Genomic DNA, 17,373 nt, shown 5'->3' with positions numbered 1-17,373 from the left:
ATTAAAATTAATTAAAATTCTTATTTATCAGACTTTACGTAACCGTCGCACGCTTGCCGTGCGACTATCAGCATGGCTCCCGAAAACATGCATCATTTGAAACAGAACTCGCACTTTTCTCGCATGACGTCATGAAAGCCATGGACTAAGTCAGTCAAGTCGATGGAGTATGTCTCGATTTCGAGAAGCATTTGACTCAATATCAAACGCTTATTAGCTTATTGTCAAAAGTACGATAGTATGGTTTATCAAGCAAAATTTGTGGCTGGAATGAGGATTTTTGATAAAGGAGGGCGTAGAATGTTATCGTCAGCAGGTATGGAATTAACTTCAGGTGTGGTTCACAGAAGTGTGGTAAGATCCTTGCTGTTCGTGCTCTTTGTTAATTATCTTGTGGACGGTATTAATAATATCCTCAGAGTTTTCGCAAATGATACAGTTATATTCAGTCCGACCTTGATAAGATTTAAATGTGGTGCAAAGGTAGACAACTTGCTTCATATTTTCGGAAATGTAAAACTGAGCATTTCATAAAACGCCAAAAGTAGTATTCTATGATAACAGTATCAACGAGTCACAGTTGAAATTGGTCAACTCGTACAAATTCCTAGGTACTTTGTAAGGATATGAAATGGAAAGATCATATAGGCTCAGCGGTAGGTAAAGCAGGAGGCAGTCTTTGGTTCGGTGATAGAATTCTAGGGAAATGAAATCAGTCTACGGAGGAGATTGATCACAAATCAGTTGTGCGACCCATCCTTGAGTATTGCTCACGTGTGTGGGACGGTACAAAATGCAGCCAACACTTGATGGTGAACGTATGCAGAGAAAGGCAGCTGTAATAATGTACTGCAGCCTACAATGTATCTCTCCCGTAGGTTTCGTGAGGGCGAGATTAGATTAATTACAGCGTCCACAAAGGTATTTAAACATTGTTTCTGCCCGCATCTCGTGGTCGTGCGGTAGCGTTCTCGCTTCCCACGCCCAGGTTCCCGGGTTCCATTCCCGGCGGGGTCAGGGATTTTCTCTGCCTCGTGACGGCTGGGTGTTGTGTGCTGTCCTTAGGTTAGTTAGGTTTAAGTAGTTCTAAGTTCTAGGGGACTTATGACCACAGCAGTTGAGTCCCATAGTGCTCAGAGCCATTTGAACCAAACATTGTTTCTGCGCTCCATACGTGCCTAAATCGGGAAGAAACCCAGTATCTACTACTTTGGAAAGTGCCCTCTGCCACACACTTGACAAAGGTTTGATAAAGACGCAGTTTTAGGTGCAGATACAAAGTTTCCGAAAAGTTCTCTAACATTTTAAAATGCACTAACTCACGGTATAATGTAGGCAGGGAAGAATAATTTGAAACACGTGCCTTGCCACAACTGAGAGAGACCTCTTGCGCACATCCCTTGGTGAGGATCGCGCTCTGAGCCTCCACATCCGTCACGCTTGGCCTCCCAGGTCCCCAGACCTCAGTCCGTCCCGTGTGATCATCGGTTGTGTGGCTGCCTGAAACCCCGAGTCTACCGCGATCCTACGACCTCGTTAGGGATACGGAAAGACAGCAGCCGACGTCAGTTTTTCACCATACCTACTGAACAGACCATACAGTGCTGTTCACAACTTTGTCCCTCGGCTACAGGGATTGTTGATAAGTGATGGCTGACATGGCGAGCCTTTGCTAGAAAGAACACCGTCTTGGCTAGAAATCAATTGTTTGTGCTAACTGATGTATTTGTTCAGATTGAAAAATTTGAACACATCAGCGTAATGAGCGGGCGCCCAGGGTACCATCCTGGTACAGTGGCTTTGTAGAAACGCATGGCCTACCTTAGCAGCCCAAATTCCCATTCACGCCTCAGCTCACTTGGTATTTCCCCAGAGCCGAACAGCAGTGCAGAGGCTCTCCAACTGCATTGGAATAGCACCTCAACATCTAACGAAATGGAGGATCCTGCCTGAAACCCAGGCACGGATGCTTTCAACAGATGATAGAATATGCTTCCAGAGGCCTTCTCATGTCCCAAAGATCTATGATGATCTATCGTAGACTGAAGTGATGAATGAAAATTTTTATGAGAAGGATTTGAAACTGGGTCTCTTGCTCACTAGGCGGATGTGCTAACCATCACACCACACTGGCACAGCTGCAAGGACTACCAGAGCGCGCATCATTCCTCAGTCCACATTGCCACTCGTGCCTCAGCCAACTTGGTAGGGACGGCACCGTGCTACTGCAGTCCATGCAATTACGCAAAGAGACTGCGTCAGGGTGGCGTACTGGTTCACGCATCTGCCTATAATGGTTTCATCATAAGAATAAACCTGATGTAACAAACACAAACGCGATGATTCGTCATAAGCCGTAGCACACGTACAATGGTGGTGTTACGCTACTTATGCATTAGATATCTTATTACTAAGTTACGTTACATGAAGCTTTAAGATATTCAAATGTATTAATAGTCATCAACGTTTTTCTTAATCACGCTTCAGCTACGTAGTTCTTATTTCAAAACTAGTTTACAGTCACAGCCTCTACAGCGTTGGGCTCTGATTGTTGCGCTGTTAATGTGAAGTATAAAAATGGCTGAGGCTGCTTTCTGTTCCGTAATGAAACACGACCCCCCCCCCTCCCCCACGAACCATGGACCTTGCCGTTGGTGGGGAGGCTTGCGTGCCTCGGCGATACAGATGGCCGTACCGTAGGTGCAACCACAACGGAGGGGTATCTGTTGAGAGGCCAGACAAACGTGTGGTTCCTGAAGAGGAGCAGCAGCCTTTTCAATAGTTGCAGGGGAAACAGTCTGGATGATTGACTGATCTGGCCTTGTAACATTAACCAAAACGGCCTTGCTGTGCTGGTACAGCCAATGGCTGAAAGCAAGGGGAAACTACAGCCGTAATTTTTCCCGAGGGCATGCAGCTTTACTGTATGGTTAAATCATGATGCCGTCCTCTTGGGTAAAATATTCCGGAGGTAAAATAGTCCCCCATTCGGATCTCCGGGCGGGGACTACTCAGGAGGACGTAGTTATCAGGAGAATCGCGCAGGTAGATTAGAAAATTTAAAAAGGCAAATGGATAGGTTAAAATTAGATATAGTGGGAATTAGTGAAGTTCGGTGGCAGGAGGAACAAGACTTCTGGTCAGGTGAATACAGGGTTATAAATACAAAATCAAATAGGGGTAATGCAGGAGTAGGTTTAATAATGAATAAAAAAAATAGGAATTCGGGTAAGCTACTACAAACAGCATAGTGAACATATTATTGTGGCCAAGATAGACACGAAGCCCATGCCTACTACAGTAGTACAAATTTATATGCCAACTAGCTCTGCAGATGACGTAGAAATTGAAGAAATGTTTGATAAGATAAAAGAAATTCTTCAGGTAGTGAAGGGAGACGAAAATTTAATAGTCATGGAGACTGGAATTCGAGAGTAGGAAAAGGAAGAGAAGGAAACGTAGTAGGTGAATAAGGATTGGGGCTAAGAAATGCAAGAGGAAGCCGCCGGGTAGAATTTTGCAAAGAGCATAACCTAATCATAGCTAACACTTGGTTCAAGAATCACGGATGAAGGTTGTATACATGGAAGAATCCTGGAGATACTAAAAGGTATCAGATAGATTATATAATGGTAAGACAGAGATTTAGGAACCAGGTTTTAAACTGTAAGACTTTCCAGGGGCAGATGTGCACTCTGACCACAATCTATTGGTTATGAACTGTAGTTTAAAACTGAATAAATTGCAAAAAGGTGGGAATTTAAGGAGATGGGACCTGGATAAACTGACTAAACCAGAGGTTGTACAGAGTTTCAGGAAGAGCATAAGGGAACAATTGACAGGAATAGGGGAACGAAATACAGTAGAAGAAGAATGGGTAGCTCTGAGGGATGAAGTAGTGAAGGCAGCAGAGGGTCAAGTAGGTAAAAAGACGAGGGCTAGTAGAAATCCTTGGGTAACAGAAGAAATATTGAATTTTATTGATGAAAGGAGAAAATATAAAAATGCAGTAAATGAAGCAGGCAAAAAGGAATACAAACGTCTCAGAAATGATATCGACAGGAAGAGCAAAATGACTAAGCAGGGATGGCTAGAGGACAAATATAAGGATGTAGAGGCTTATCTCACTAGGGGTAAGATAGATACTGCCTACATCAAAATTAAAGAGACCTTTCCAGAAAAGAGAGCCACTTGTATGAATATCAAGAACTCAGATGGAAACCCAGTTCTAAGCAAAGAAGGGAAAACAGAAAGGTGGAAGGAGTATATAGAGGGTCTATACAAGGGTGATGTACCTGGGGACAATATTATGGTAATGGAAGAGGATGTAGATGAAGATGAAATGGGAGATACGATATTGCGTGAAGAGTTTGACAGAGCACTGAAAGACCTGAGTCGAAACAAGGCCCCCGGAGTAGACAACATTCCATTAGAACTATTGACGGCCTTGGGAGAGCCAGTCCTGATAAAACTCTACAATCTGGCGAGCAAGATGTACGAGAAAGGCGAAATACCCTCAGACTTCAAGAAGAATATAATAATTCCAATCCCAAAGAAATCAGGTGTTGACAGATCTGAAAATTACCGAACTATTAATTTAATAAGTCACAGCTCCAAAATACTATCACGAATTCTTCACAGATGAATGGAAAAACTGGAAGAAGCCGACCTCGGGGTAGATCAGTTTGGATTCCGTAGAAACACTGGAACACGTGAGGCAATACTGACCTTACGACTTATCTTAGAAGAAAGATTAAGGAAAGGCAAACCTACGTTTCTAGCATTTGTAGACTTAGAGAAAGCTTTTGACAATGTTGACTGGAATACTCTCTTTCAAATTCTAAAGGTGGCAGGGGTAAAATATAGGGAGCGAAAAGCTATTTACAATTTGTACAGAAACCAGATGGCAGTTATAAGAGTCGAGGGGCATGAAAGGGAGCAGTGGTTGCGAAGTGAGTGAGACAGGGTTGTAACCTCTCCCCGATGTTATTCGATCTGTATATTGAGCAAGCTGTAAAGGAAACAAAAGAAAAATTTGGAGTAGGTATTAAAATCCAGGGAAAAGAGATAAAAACTTTGAGGTTCGCCAATGACATTGTAATTCTGTCAGAGACAGCAAAGGACTTGGAAGAGCAGTAGAACGGAATGGACAGTGTCTTGAAAGGAGGATATAAGATGGACATCAACAAAAGCAAAACGAGGATAATGGAATGTAGTCGAGTTAATTCGGGTGATGCTGAGTGAATTAGATTAGGGAATGAGACAAAGTAGTAAAGGAGTTTTGCTATTTGGGGTGCAAAATAACTGATGATGGTCGAAGTAGAGAGGATATAAAATGTAGACTGGCAATGGGAAGGAAAGCGTTTCTGAAGAAGAGAAATCTGTTAACATCGAGTATAGATTGAAGTGTCAGGAAGTCGTTTCTGAAGGTATTTGTATGGAGTGTAGACATGTTTGGAAGTGAAACATGGACGATAAATAATTTGGACAAGAAGAGAATAGAAGCTTTCGAGATGTGGTGCTACAGAAGAATGTTGAAGATTAGGTGGGTAGATCAAGTAACTAATGAGGAGGTATTGAATAGGATTGGGGAGAAGAGAAGTTTGTGGCACAACTTGACTAGAAGAAGGGATCGCTTGGTAGGACATTTTCTGAGGCATCAAGGGATCACCAATTTAGTATTGGAGGGCAGCGTGGGGGGTAAAAATCGTAGAGGGAGACCAAGAGATTCAGCAGATTCAGAAGGATGTAGGTTGCAGTAGGTACTGGGAGATGAAGGAGCTTGCACAGGATAGAGTAGCATGGAGAGCTGCATCAAACCAGTCTCAGGACTGAAGACCACAACAACAACAACAACAGTGAAACACGCACGTGGAACACGGTTAAAAGCCCGCATCTCGTGGTCGTGCGGTAGCGTTCTCGCTTCTCACGCCCGGGTTCCCGGGTTCGATTCCCGGCGGGGTCAGGGATTTTCTCTGCCTCGTGATGGCTGGGTGTTGTGTGCTGTCCTTAGGTTAGTTAGGTTTAAGTAGTTCTAAGTTCTAGGGGACTGATGACCATAGATGTTAAGTCCCATAGTGCTCAGAGCCAACACGGTTAAAAAGTGCCAAGAAATAGGCTGTTCTTAATGTTTTTCGTAAATTTACGGAGATGCCATGAATTTTGTTTATACTGCAGTTGACATACAAATCAACGTCGAACGTGTAGCGCCTTTGGGAGCAAAATGTAATGTACTAAATGCGGTTATTTGTGCGTTGGTTCAAACCACCCCAGTGTAATTTGTTTTTTCTCGTTCAGTTTGAAATACCTACATCTCGTAATTATAAAACTCGTCATTTTCATGAATAATGCTCGTCTTCTTGTTTCTAATTACATAATGGACTCGAAATTACTGTTTCCATTTCAAATACAAATCCTTAGTTATCAATGTTTTATGAAAGTCTGTTGATAAAAGTTGTTTAAATTAAGGAAACATAATTTAATTTTTTACGGCAAAAATGAAAATCCAAAATGCCTCTATTTGGGCTATGTCCATCGTTTTATACCACAGAGGTACATAAGTATCGTAGAAACATGAGAAACTATGATTTTCACAGCATCGAGCGCATCATACAAATGCTGCATTTTTATATTTACCACTGTACCATTACAATGTAAACCAAACAGAAGTGATTTGGAGCCAAACTGCGGGATTTGGTCCGAGAAGTAACAAGATTGTTAAGCTGCCAGTCGTACTGCAAACTAACGCATGCAGTTTTTTCACACGTCACTGCCGAACGCTGGCGGGGTATAGAACGGCTCGTCATAAAAGAAGAGAAAATTCTGCGCCTGGTTGACTTCGTGGATTCTGTTCTTGATAGGCTCATTATCAAAGTAGCAGGTGACACTTTCGGAACTGAAATGTATTTCTCGGTTTCGGATTAGGAAGGAGCTAAGAGATTACCAGACGACTCACTGAAAGTAATCCCTTCAGTAGCTTCAATATTGTCTTACGTTACACACAGCTCATGCAGAAAAATTACCCTATGGTTATGTCAGGAATTTTCATCATTCTTGTTTACAATTACAGTAGTACGTTGGCTAAAAACGACAACGTGTTGCGGTTTTCGTCTAGTAGTCTAAGAAGCGTACTGTGGGAGATTTGCAGTGTGTTATTTCATTCTGCTTAAAAATTAAATGACATTCGAAGCCGTATTGCTACTCTGCTCGTCTCTTTTTACGTATGAACTGCAGCTGGCCAGGACACTGCAGGCTAGCTGTGTGAGCATGTGGGTGCTAATCTGTCATTCTGCGCAACGGATTACTTTGAGATGTACCCTTTACCCTGTGGCTCCTGCAAGATGCAATTTCCACCCCCACACTACTACAGAAGTCAGACAGACGCTCCTAACGTTCTAAAGAGAAATGCCTGAAAAACTTTCAGAAATAAATATGTCCTGGAGTCGTCCGCTGTAAGGAATTGGCACAAAAATTCACAAATTTCTTACGTAACTAGTGGGTATTGAAGTAGTGCTAGTTAGTGTAACAAAAGCATGAAACTAACGAAAATTATTATTTATTTTGCAAAAATTCTGAGAAATCACAATGGCACTTTTAGTTATGAACTGAACAAGTTATTTCCAGGTTCCTTTCGGAATGTGAAGTTACCTCTCAAGGATAGGATTCGCTAATGAAATTTCTATACAAAGTTTAAGATTGTTATTGACTTGGCAGAATGGCTGAGAGCCGCGCCTACTCATCTTGAATAATTATCCGTTACAATGTTCCTAGGTACGGTCGAGGCTGTTGTGTGTGAAATGCAGTGAAGTGTACTGTTGTGGAGGAAATATGGGGCTCACAAGAGCTGTAGCGCACAATACCGTAAGCTGCGATCACTCCTGTCTGCGCCACTCGCTGCTGACAAATAAGATAACTCTCGTTCTATCTCGATTGACCTTCGCCAATCAAACTCTCCCTATGCCTTGATGAAGTCAAGGACTCCTATTCGCCCCTAGTCTAACTATTGGCGTGGTACACCGGTCAGAGAACCAGTCCACCGTGATGCCACTCAAAAATTCGCTCACAGGCGTTTAACTATAACTCTGTCCGTTCACACGACACAGTAAGTGTGGTGGCCAACACAGTGAACAACGCTTAATCGGAAGGACTCAATATAAAGTCGCACTCCGTTTCGCTCTCGACAGAGGTGCTCTCCCAGTGAAGTACTGAGGAGAGACTTGTTCCTCGCTCTTTGAGTACACGTAAGAGCGCGCACGCTCTCGTTACGTGTTCTCGCTCCAAGAGCGACAACTGAACGGCCCCTCTCCACGTCAGGCGTGAAGGGGTATATCTTTCAGTCTCTTCCATTACTCCTTCAGCTCAAGGCGTCTGGAATATCGTCTGCCAGTCAGCATTGCTCTTCTAAAACGGGAGAATGACGTTTCGTTTAGGGCGACCAATCCGGAAGCCTTTAGCATTGGCGTTTGGCGTTTACTATCTCCCTGTGAAAATCTCAAACTGTGTGCTATGTTTGTAAAGAATGCATAGACTGGGCGCTCCCACACAACGTAGCAGAATTTGCTTTTAAGCCGAAAATGGGGTCGTTCTCCTCTTTCACTCGGGCAAACGCTGTCCACTCCACGGGCGGTCGCCGTCCGACATAGATAGGCTGAATCATGCTCCGAAGGGACCGGTCTCTCAGCGTGCGGTGTTTGCCTCTCCTGAACTAAAAGCTCTTGTGACCGTCGTGTTTTGAATGTGTGTGTGTATGCCAGCCTCGAGTATCTCAACCCCGATATGCACTTGTTATTTGCATATCATTTACATGAATTCATACAACATAGAGTTTATCTTATCGAGTTTGGGTTCGAATGAAGCGTCTTGATGTGCGGAATATGATTGTGAGGGCGGAATATGTAAGCAATGAAGGTCAGGAGACCATTACGTCTTACAGCTGTACTAGCTGACCGGCCAGTGCTGTCCAAGTTAAATGCGCTGCTAAAGCTGTTGTCCCGTATTATCGCTAAGTCGATGTGCGCATTACGCACAGCACAAAACGTACCCTTGTTATCGTACTTGGCAGTACTCGAGACAGCTTGGCTGCAGTCCCACGTGAAACGGAAATCCAGTGAGGTTCCAGGAGTGGCGGAAGAATACATAGTGCAATGTTTACATCAGGTTTATTCTTATGCTGAACGGATTTATAGTGAGTAAACACCCGGTTTCAGATTCCAGCCTCGGTAAGAATTTTCATTTCTCGCATGAGTCTGCATATATACTTAATGGATGTTTGAGGCTTGAAAAGGTCTTACTTGATTAAAGCACCTGTACCTGGGTTTCAGACATGACACCACATTTCTTTCGATGCTATTCCAATATAGCTGGAGAGCCTCTGCAATGCTGTTCCAGTTTATGGGAAATACCAAGTGGGCTGAGGGAATTTGGACTGAGGAGGGAGACGCAGTAGGTCGGGCCTTGCTCCTATGCAAAGCCACTGTGTCAGCGTAAGGTAGTGGTTGGTTAGTGCCGGCGCCAACTGAGCAGCGTTGGCACAAACCTTCACTCGTCGCTTCAGCATGCGTGAATACATCATAGGTGACTGATGCTTGAGACTGTCTCTGGAACCTTGTAGTTCCATTTGGTTACGCTTTGATTTTGTGTCGTATGAAGCGCCATCTGTTGGTCACTTTGTGGAGTTTTCTTGGTCTCAGTAGAGCCTCATGCCATTTCAAGCATGTAAGTCAAATTTTACGTTGTTCGCTTGCAGGCAGATCGACAGCAACAAGCTGCAGTACATCCCGGCGGGCGCGTTCGACGTCGTGCCGGACCTGGTGGCCATCAAGCTGGCCAAGAACCCCTGGCACTGCGACTGCTCCGCGCTCTACCTCGCCACGTCAGTACCTCTCCCTCACTCTCTTTCTTACAAAAATATATTTAAAGTCAGTAATTTTCAAACGTCACTTCAGAAGCATGCAGTTAGTTAGCTGCATGAAAATGTTTTCACTCGTCATTGCCTCATTGTGTTCTATAAACCCCACCATGAAGATGGGGAAAGAGTCATCTTATACATTAACAAGCAGGAGTAGCCACTCAAACTTTATTTCAATGAAGTATTGTAAGTAGGCTGTTTAGGTTTTATGTTGGTAACGCCACGTAGCGCTCTGTATGAAAATGACTGACTGTGCTGTGTGCAGTCTGTGGCTGGTTTGCATTGTTGGAATTTGCTATTGTAGTGTTGGGCAGTTGGAGGTGAGCCGCCAGCAGTGGTGGATGTGGGGAGTGAGATGGCGGAGTTTTGAGAGCGGATGATCTGGACGTGTGTCCGCCAGAGAGAGTTAATTTGTAAGACTGGATGTCATGAACTGATATATATATATATATATATTATGACTTTTGAACACTATTAAGGTAAATACATTGTTTGTTCTCTATCAAATTCTTTCATTTGCTGACTATGCCTATCAGTAGTTAGTGTCGTCAGTACTTAGAATCTTTTACTTAGCTGGCAGTATTGGCACTCGCTGTATCGCAGTAGTTTGAGTAACGACGATTTTTGTGAGGTAAGTGATTCATGAAAGGTATAGGTTATTGTTAGTTAGCGCCATTCTTTTGTAGGGATTATTGAAAGTCAGATTGCGTTCCGCTAAAAATACTTTATGTCAATTTATTGATGATCTGAATAAGTAAAGAGAGAAATGTCTGTGCACGTTCAGTTTTGCTCAGCTGTTTGAAAATCAAATAACGTAAGAGGATTATCAGCACAGTAATTCATTAATTTTTCTAAGGGGACGTTTCAGTATACTAACGACCAATTACGACTAGTTTTAAACAGTTGACATTAATAATTATTTCTAGATTACCTCACACGTGATAACCATGAGAAAACAAGCCACCGATCCACGTCTTACACTATTCAGCTGCTGCGTTTATCTAATAGGCTACTTCAAACACAGTTTTTCTGTAACCACGCACAGAACGCTATCAATTGTCAGTATACATTGAGATTACAGAAGTCATGGGATAGCGGTATGCACTTGTACACACGGAGGCGGTGTCGCTTACAGAAGGTGTAAGAGGGCAGGGCGTGGGCACAGCTGTCATCTGTACTCGGGTGGTTCATGTTCCTTACTTATGTACTTATTACGGGTAATTCTAAAATATTTCTGTTTGCTGATGACACTAACTTGGTAGTAAAGGATGTTGTGTGCAACATTGGCTCTGTTTCAAATAGTACAGTTAATGACTGAAGTTCATGGCTTGTAGAAAATAAACTAAAGCTAAATCACAGTAAGACTCAGTTTTTACTGTTTCTAACAGACAATTCAACAAAACTCGACGTTTTACTTTCACAGAATGGGCATATGATTACTGAAACTGAAAAGATCTAATTTCTAGGAGTTCAGATAGATAGTAAACTGTTGTCGGAAGCCCTCGTTCAGGATCTTGTTCAAAGACTTAATACTGCCATTTTTACTATTCGAGCGGTATCTGACATGAGTCATCGTTCGAGACGAAAATTAGTCTACTTTGCTTATTTTCATTCGCTTATGTCGTATGGTATTATATTTTGGGTATTTCTTCTCATTTTAAAAGGATGTTTTTGGCTGAGAAATGGGCAGTTCGGGCAGTAAGTCGTGTAAGTTCGCGAACCTCTTGTCGTCCCCTGTTCAGTAGTCTGGGTATTTTGACATTGTCCTCTCAATACATAAATTCTTTACTGTCGTTTCTTGTTAACAATATCAGCTTATTCCCAAGAATTAGCAGCTTTCACTCAGTTAATAATACTAGGCAGATATCCAATCTGCATTTGCTTCACACTTCCTTAACTCTTGTGGAAAAATGTGTGCAGTACACTGCTGCATTCATTTTCAGTAAGCTACCACAAGAATTCAAAAATCTTACCAGTAATCCACGTGCTTCCAAATCAAAACTGAACAGTTTGCTCATGGGTAGCTCCTTCTATTCTACTGCGAAGTTCCTTGAAGACTTAAGGTGATTCTTACGTTATACTGCTGATTCCGTTTTCTTAAACTTATGGCTTCACTTTTTTCCGGTTCATAAAACATTTTATTTTATCTGTTATTACTTTTGCTTTGCAATTTCCTGTACAGACAAATTCCAGGACCTCGGAGATTTGCTCGTCAATTTTGTCCTACGGAACTAGACGTATAAATAGATAAATAAATGTGGAAAAATAGAAATGATAATGGCCGCACGGAAGAAACTGACAGACTTAGAATACGGAACGGTAGCTGGAACTAGACGCGTCAAGAGTGTACCGAGATCATCACACTTCTGGCACGTCACCTCCCACCACGGAAAATGCAGTGACCGACGACCTTCACTTAACGACCGAGAGCAGCAGAGTTGTCAGTGCTCACAGACAAGCAACACTGCAAGAAATAACTGCAAAAAGTAGTGTGGGATGAACGACGAACGTATGCTATAGGACAGTCGCCAAACAATAATGTCACATCACCGGACCACAGTTGTTCGTGACTGGTTTGAAGTACATTCTAGGCAGAGGGAATCATTTGGCCGCCCAGACCGCTCGACATGGCTGCCATCCATCACTTACGGGACATGATCGAGAGGTCACTTCGTGCACAAAGTCCTGCACCGGCAACACTTCCGCTATTATAGACGGCTGTGGAGACAGCGTGGCTCAATATTTGTGCAGGGTACTTGCAGAGTCCATCCCATGTCCAGATGCTGCAGTAGGGCGGGCAAAAGGAGGTCCGACACGGTTTCAGGACGTATCTCATGACTTTTGTCGCCTCAGGCACTTACATATGGCGAATTACAGATTCTTACGGAATCTTCGACTCCAGAAAGTACAGGCAGTTTAAAGACGAAAACTTTTGTCCCATTTACTTGTTTGGCCAATGGCTTAGTCAGTGACGCTGATTAACGAAAGAAATCATTAATTGCGAGAACAACATACAGTGATTCTGGATAGTAATTCGCTCCTCAGTGTAGATCCGATTTCAGAAATCTTGTGCCAGCCACAGTTTTCATGTAGTAATGGTTTTTGGCTCTGAGCACTATGGGACTTAACTGCTAAGTCATCAGTCCCCTAGAACTTAGAACTACTTAAACCTAACTAACCTAAGGACATCACACACATCCATGCCCGAGGCAGGATTCGAACCTGTGACCGTAGCGGTCATGCGGTTCCAGACTGAAGCGCCTAGAACCGCACGGCCACACCGGCCGGCCGTAATGGTTTTTGTAAATGTTGACGGCAGCCTATGTATTACACACTGAGTTTGATAAAAGTCACGGGACACCTCCTAATATCGTGTCGGACCCCCCTTTTGCACGCCGAAGTGCAGCAGTTGTACTTTGGGACGGACTCGACTAGTCTTTGCAAGTCCTCTGCAGAAATACCGTGCCGTCGGTAATCGTGAAACTGTTGCCGATGCAGGAAGTTGGGCACGAAATGACCCCTCGATTATGTCCCGTAAATGTTCTTTGGGTTTTATGTCAGCCGCTCTGGGTGGATACACGATTCGCTCCAATTGCTGAGAATGTTCTTCAAACTAGTCTCGAAGAATTGTGGCCTGGCGACGTGGCACATTGTCATTCATAAAAATTCTTGTTTCGGAACATGAAGCCCATGAATGGTTTCAGATGGTCTTCTAGTAGCCGAACGTAGCCACTGCCAGTCACTGATCCGTTCAGTTGAACCAGAAGACCCTCCTCCACCCCATGAAAACACAGCCCACACCACTATGAAGCCACCGCCAGCTTGCACAACGCCTTTTTGGCAACCTGGCGCTACACTCTTACCAACTGAAATTGAGACTCATCTGATAAGGCCGTAAATTTCCTAGTCGTGTGGGGATCAAATGACAAGGTCACGAATCCTGGAGAGGCGCTGCAGACGATGTCGTTCTGTTACCAAAAGCACGCGCGTCGGTCGTCTGCTGTCACAGCCCATTAACGTCAAGTTTCGCCGCACTATCCTAACGGATATGTTCGTCGTACGTCCCACAGTGAAGTCCGAGGTTATTCACGTATTCATGTAAAGATTTGTCCTTTGGGTTCACAACGTTTTTACGAGGTCCAATTTAATATGCTGAGGAGCTAGATACACATTTTTGGGGTCAGAAAGAGGAGCGTTCACCATGTTGCTTTTCCCACGCAATAATTCATTTCCGATCGGGTAATTTTTCTCATAATAGTTGCATTTTCTATCTTTGCTGGCCCACTTGTCTAGGACGCAGTAGTGATTCCTGTACGGCGAGAAGCAATACAAATACTTTAAGATCTTCACAACTGCAATTGAAATGCCAACCATCTGAATGAGGACATGGTAGCCCGAAACCGTTTATGCAATTGGCATAAAGCAGTTTAAAACCATTTGCGGGTGGTTGCGTTATTCACCAACAAAAAGCAACAAAATGGCACAATGCGATATTTTTGCTCACACATAATGTTTAAGAACGACTGTGAGATGCTTGAGAAAACATCCGTAGCCAAGCCATCCAACAATAAATTTGATGATGATGACGATGAAGTCCCATACTCCTTGACGGAGTATAGGGGAACGGTGCAGGAGACCCGCAGCGCCGTACTAGACAAGGTCCTAGTGGAAGTGGTTTGCCGTTGCCTTCCTCTGACCGTAATGATGATGAATGATGATGATGAAGACGATACAACAACACCCAGTCATCTCGAGGCAGGTGACAATCCCTGACCCCGCCGGGAATCGAACCCGCGACCCCGCGCTCGGGAAGCGAGAACGCTAGCGCGAGACCACGGCATGCGGACACAATAAATTTACCAGTTACATTTCAGAAATAATATATTTTAGTCTACAATCCCAATATTTTATTTATTATTTTGCCTATGGTCTACCGGTTTCGGCACACAGTGCCATCCTCAGGCTAAGCCCTGAGATGCAGTCGTCAAACACGTTTCGCAAGTAGACGTATCAAATAATTATCGCATAAATGTCCTGTACCAAAACTGGTAGACAGTATGCACACTAATAAATTAAATATTGGGGCTATATACTAGAACCTACACTGACGGAAAAGAATCACAACACAAAAGAGGAGTTGCGAGACATAAACGGAAGTTGGTAGGCGTGTTTCTACATCTGAAAGATGATGTCTCATCAGATTTGGCGCCATTCCTATAAGAGCGGCGCTAGTAACGCCACTAGGAGGATGGAGATGAGGTTTGCTTTAAATACACGCCGTCAGGAGCGTTAGTTACGCTCCACCCTCACCTACCTTGGCCTCACCATTGACCGTCACCTCACCTGGATCCCTCATCTCCGCTCCATCCAATCCGAAGCCCACAACCGCCTCCGACTCCTCAAACTCCTCTCCGGCCGGACGTGGGGCTGGCACCCCTCTACCATCCTCCACACCTACAAATCCTTAATCCGTCCCATCCTCTATTATGCTGCTCCTGCCTGGATATCCGTCCCCCCCCCCCCAAATTCTATAAGTCCCTCCAGATCCTTGAGTGTCATGCACTCCTCCTCGCCTTCTGTATACGCCTCCCGTCCCCCACGCGGATCCTCTATGACCTCATTCCTTTCCCCCATGTGCTCCTGTTCTTCGAACATCTCCGCATCCTCTACACCTCCCGCCGCCTTGATCCCCCTCACCTCCTGGTTGCTCCTCTCCTCTCCCATCCCCACCCGCTGCCACGCCTTCACTGTTGTATCCCCCCTACCCTCCATCTCTACATCCTTCATCTCCTTTCCCAAGGTGGCTTCCGTCAACACATTGATCCTCACTCCCCCTCTTCCTCTGTCCTTTTCCCGGGCTCCCTCTCCCCCCCTTCCATACTCTTTTTTCCCCACCTCCCCTCTCTCTGTTCCCTTCTCTCCCCCGAGTCCTTTCGCATTTCCCTCCTCTGCCTTTTCTCATTCCCTCTTGCATCTGCCATGCCTGTCTCCCCCTTATGAGTCCTCTCCCTCCTTGGTTCCCCCCCCCCTTTTTCCTTTTTTCCTCTCCTCCCTCCTTGTTTTTCCCCCTCCAGATCTCCCCCCGCCTGCCCTTGGCTCGGGAGTGTCATCTTTGTGCCGCCATCTTTGTGCAATGTTTTACAGTGAGTGTTTTACAGCGAGTGTTCCGTGTTGTGTGTCTTTTGGGAAGTGTTGCGAACGGCCATCATACTGTCGCTGGGTGTGATTTTTTTTATCTCTTGCAAACAGAAACCAGACTGTCGCCATGTTTTTTTAATTGTGTGTCTACTATGTTACTTGTCTGATTCCTGTATATTTTATTAACATTGCCAACCCCTTTGCTTTCTGTTTTAACTTTCCGCATTTTTCCGCCATTTTACATTTTAAGTCACCGTTTTATCGCCTGTTTTTCTTGTTTCTTTCCTTCTTCCGTTTTTAAAAAAGTCTGTAGGCTGTAGAGCAGCGTACTAAGCTGCTGCCAGCCCGCCCCCTTCGGGGGGGGGGATTGAAAATCAATAAAGCAAAAAAAAAAAAAGACGTTAGTTACGTCTGAGACTTCACGAGGCGAGTTGGCGTCAGTCAAGAACGCCTTTAAGGCGACAAAGGCACCGTTATCAACACCTCGCTGAGTTTTAACGAGGTCTTGTAAAAGGGCCACGAGAAGCTCGATGTTGCTTGTGCAATGTTGCGGACAGACTTGGCAGTAATGTAGCCGCTGTACTTGACTGCTGGCAGCTGTGATTACCAGAATGTACGGTCGCAAGAAGACCGGCCTCAGGACGGCCACGTGGCACTACAGAGAGGCAGAAACCGTTGTGTTCGGCGTGTATGGCTCTGCAGCGCCGTACTGCTCCTGCATTACAAATTTTAGCAGCAGCCGGCACCACAGTGACACAACTAGCCGTTACAAATCGGTCACTTCAAGGCGATCGCTCCGAGCTGTGTAGCGTTAATTCCACTGACCCCAAACCACCGCCATTTGGGACTTCAGTAGCGTCAAGCAAGAGCACATTGGAGGACAGCGTGGGAGTAGGTTGTGTTTTCTGATAAAATCCGGGTCTACCTCGGTGCCAGTGATGGCCGTATGTTGGTTAGAAGGAGGTCATTTGAGGTCCTGGACTCAACCTGTCTGTGTGCTAGACACTCTGGACCTACGCCTGGAGTTATGGTCTGGAGCGCGATTTCATGTGACACCAGGAGCATTCTGATGGTTATCCCACGAACCCTGACTGTAAATTTGTACGTCAATCTAGTGATTCGACCTGTCGTGCTACTTTTGAACAGCACACCAGGCGGTGTTTTCCAACAGGATAACGCTCGCCGACATACCGCTATTGTAATGCAACATGCCATACAGAGTATCGACATGTCGCCTAGGCATGTTCGATCACTAGATCGAGCACGCATGAGACGACAACTCCACTGTCATCCACAACCAGCGTGAACTGTCCCTGCATTGACCGACC

At 44.5% G+C, this 17,373-nt stretch overlaps 1 protein-coding gene across 1 annotated transcript in view; it reads left to right on the top strand.

Moving 5' to 3' along the window:
- LOC124711925 (carboxypeptidase N subunit 2) overlaps nt 1-17,373 on the top strand; it is a 158,632-nt gene that overhangs the window by 122,173 nt on the left and 19,086 nt on the right. The window contains exon 9 of the mRNA XM_047242182.1: nt 9,746-9,871. Within this exon, the coding sequence (XP_047098138.1) occupies nt 9,746-9,871 (126 nt within the window). The remainder of the gene's footprint in view (nt 1-9,745; nt 9,872-17,373) is intronic.

The sequence above is a fragment of the Schistocerca piceifrons genome, chromosome 8 (assembly GCF_021461385.2).
Source record: "Schistocerca piceifrons isolate TAMUIC-IGC-003096 chromosome 8, iqSchPice1.1, whole genome shotgun sequence".
Taxonomy (NCBI): Eukaryota; Metazoa; Arthropoda; class Insecta; order Orthoptera; family Acrididae; genus Schistocerca; species Schistocerca piceifrons.
The sequence above is the reverse complement of the archived record's forward strand: the minus strand, read 5'-3'. Positions and strand labels throughout refer to the sequence as shown.